At 65.0% G+C, this 2,718-nt stretch overlaps 1 protein-coding gene across 2 annotated transcripts; it reads right to left on the bottom strand.

The window, feature by feature from the left end:
• Positions 1 to 332: 332 nt before the first annotated feature.
• On the bottom strand, positions 333 to 2,510 carry HES6 (hes family bHLH transcription factor 6). 2 transcript variants are annotated; one of them, XM_081242507.1, is made up of 4 exons: positions 2,316 to 2,507; positions 2,156 to 2,242; positions 1,949 to 2,030; positions 333 to 1,733 (listed from the first exon to the last, which is right to left on the bottom strand). In XM_081242507.1, exons 1-4 carry the CDS (start codon positions 2,394 to 2,396, stop codon positions 1,309 to 1,311), a joined length of 675 nt encoding a protein of 224 aa, XP_081098633.1. In that variant the 5' UTR covers positions 2,397 to 2,507; the 3' UTR covers positions 333 to 1,308. The 2 variants fall into 2 exon arrangements, with proteins under 2 accessions (XP_081098633.1, XP_081098634.1); XM_081242508.1 differs by having other exon boundaries at positions 1,486 to 1,733; positions 1,989 to 2,030; positions 2,316 to 2,510.
• Positions 2,511 to 2,718: the final 208 nt, after the last annotated feature.

Consider the following 2,718-nt stretch of genomic DNA (forward strand, 5'->3'; position numbering starts at 1 on the left):
GAGATGCAGGGGCTGGGATACCTGTGGCAGTGACTGCTATCAGCTGACCGCATGCTGTCTGCAGACCCAGGCCAAGAGGGCTATCTCCCTACACCCCAGCTGCCCATCCCATCACCCTCCTTCCAAGGGTTCTGGCCTCCTGGGCTCAATTTGGCCTTAAGTCCAAACTGCCTGGGCCGTGAACTGGGTGGGTCTCCATGACCCCGAGGTCACTGGCAATGGGGAAGCTCCCTCTTCAGTCAAGAAAACTGACCACCTAATTAGACCGACGTCTGCATCAAACTCATGGACCTTAAAACAGACTTCTGAAAGAAACTTCCAAACCACATGGCTAGTAATCAGGAATTGGTTTTATTCCTGGAAGCTCACAAACAAGAGAATGGTCCAGGGACAGGCTGTTTCCCTGTTGCTTAGTTACTCTGGAGACAATCTCCATGCAGTGGTTTCCATCGCCAGGATGCACACAGTTCCCAGGGAGTGCAGGCCGGGCCCAGGGACCTGAAGGGGAAACCGATCTGGAATGGCCTGGCAGTAGGGAGGTAGAAGCACCATCCAACGTGAGACCATGCCACGGGGTGTCCCCTCTCCACTGCCGTTACACTACTTACTTTGCTGACAAAGGGTCAGAAGTTTTAAAACCACTCACAGCATTAGATATGGGAAAAAATGTGCTTGGTTTAGTCTTTATGCATTTGACACCTTAATGACACCACAGCATTCAGCAATACTTCAGAAGGGTGACTAACTCTCCAAAGCCCTTTACTTAACAGAATTGAACAACTGATGGCAACCTAATACACAAACTCAAGTGTGCCAAACGCAAGACATACAGGGAGCCATGCTTCTCTTTGGCAGCTCTGGGCAGTGCTGCAGAATGCCTCCCCTGTGTCCTGGCTGAATGGCCAGGGCTGCCAGGACACTAGTGCCCAGCACTCAGGAGAGGCTCAGCGCCACTCTGCCACCTCTGCCCCCAGACCCACACGGTGCCTGAGAAGTCTGGGACAGGTGAGAGAACTGGTAGCCCTGAGAGATACTTCCGCCTGCCTGTAGCTCCTTCCCTCCCCCCACCAGAGGGCTAGGGGGGCAGGGGGTGGGGGTAGGGATGGTCCATAAACGTTACTCCCTTAAGAAACAGGGACCTGGCTGGCCTGGTTATCAGGGACTGCCCTGAAAACATCCACTGGAGGAGGGCAGCAGAGCTGGGAGATATCCAGGACCCTGCCCCTGTCCAGATACCTGGACCCCAGGGAGGAGGGACTAGAGCATGGGAAGGCAGAGCCCACCCCTTAGGCCCCAGGCTGCCGTTGGTCACCAAGGTCTCCAGACACTCTGGGCTATGCGGGTGGCGGTCAGGCTGCCCAGGGCTGCGGGCACCAAGTCCGGCCCCTCAGCAGGCGCCCGGCTCACTTCAGCCTCGGGGACCTCCTCCAGATCCGAGGACTGGTCGTCCCCAGAGCCCCGGGGGCTGGGCAGTGGGGACCCCAGGGCGCCTCCTACTGGCCAGCTGCTCCGCCCATGGGCTCCCGGTGGCCCGGACAGGGCGTCCCCCAGCAGATCCCGGAAGCTGCTGCCCTCGCGCAGCGGCATGGACTCTAGCAGGTGGTTCAGGAGCTCGGCGGCGACGGTGGCGTCGATTGCCTGGCACGTAGACACGAACGTGTGCACCTCGTGCATGCACTGGATGTAGCCGGCGGCGAAGCGCTCGCTTGCTTCCGCCTGCAGCTGCTCGCGTTCTGTGTTCAGGGGTGGGAGGGGAGAGGGCCGCGCCCGGTTCGGTGAGCGGCAACTGATTGCTGTGGCCCGGCCCGCCCGGCCCGCGGGGACAAGGCTCACCCAGGAGACGCGGGGGGCGCGCCCTGCTCCAGGAGGGGAAGTCCTCAGTCCCGGGCAGGGGCAGACCAGGCGAACGCGCCCCGCGCCCCCGCCCGCGCGCCCCGCCGCCACTCACCGCGCGCCCGGCCCCGCAGCGCGCCCTGCACGCGCCGCACTGTGAGCTCCAGCACCTCGGCGTTCTCCAGCTTGGCCTGCACCTGCGCCGGCGGGAGCGCCCGGTGGGGAGGGTCGGTGAGGAGAGGCCGGACGTTGACCCCCGCCCGCTCGCCCGCCCGTTAGCCCGCTCGCCCGCAGCCCCTGGGCGCCCGCCCGTCGGCCTCACCTCGGCGCCCGCCAGCAGCAGCCGCAGCTCCTGCAAGCTCTCGTTGATCCGCGCGCGCCTCTTCTTCTCCACTAGGGGCTTCCGGGCCTGCGGGAAGCGAGCAACTGAGCCCCGGCGCTGCGCGGCCCCCCGCCCGCCCATCCACGGCTACAGCCAGCACCTTGCGGTCCCCCCGCGCCTCGCAGCCGTCCTCATCCTCCCGGGCCGCACGGTCCCGGCCGGGCGCCAGGAGCGGAGCCATGACCCCCACCGCCCGGAGCGCAGTGCGCCCGCGCCCCTAGCAGCGTAGCTGCCCGCAGCCGCCGCCGCCGCCGCCGCCCTCGACCCCTGGCGTCTTACGCCGCGTCCTCACGCCTGCAGCGGCGCCCGCCCCTTTTATAGCGCCTTATTTGCATCTCAAGGCGCCGATTGCTCGTGAGAGCCAATGGCAGAGGCGTGCTTTGTCTGGCCCCGCCGCCGGGGTCGGCCGGCAGCTGGCGGGGCGTGGCCCCGGGGACTGGGGGATCCAGCCGGGCCTCCGCGCCACCCCGGCATTGTGGGGCACCGGAGAGGGCGATGACCCG

The sequence above is a fragment of the Mesoplodon bidens genome, assembly GCF_964165515.1.
Source record: "Mesoplodon bidens genome assembly, chromosome: 8".
In the NCBI taxonomy this organism is placed as follows: Eukaryota; Metazoa; Chordata; class Mammalia; order Artiodactyla; family Ziphiidae; genus Mesoplodon; species Mesoplodon bidens.

What these genes read in the sequence shown, in the direction of transcription:
- HES6 (XM_081242507.1), bottom strand. Translation starts at nt 2,396, where the DNA reads ATGGCTCCGCTCCTGGCGCCCGGCCGGGACCGTGCGGCCCGGGAGGAT. An exon ending in AGGCGCGGGGGGACCGCAAG is followed by an intron (nt 2,243 to 2,315) that starts GTGCTGGCTGTA and finishes CGCTTCCCGCAG; the next exon opens with GCCCGGAAGCCCCTAGTGGA. An exon ending in GCTGCGGGGCCGGGCGCGCG is followed by an intron (nt 1,734 to 1,948) that starts GTGAGTGGCGGC and finishes CCCTGAACACAG; the next exon opens with AACGCGAGCAGCTGCAGGCG.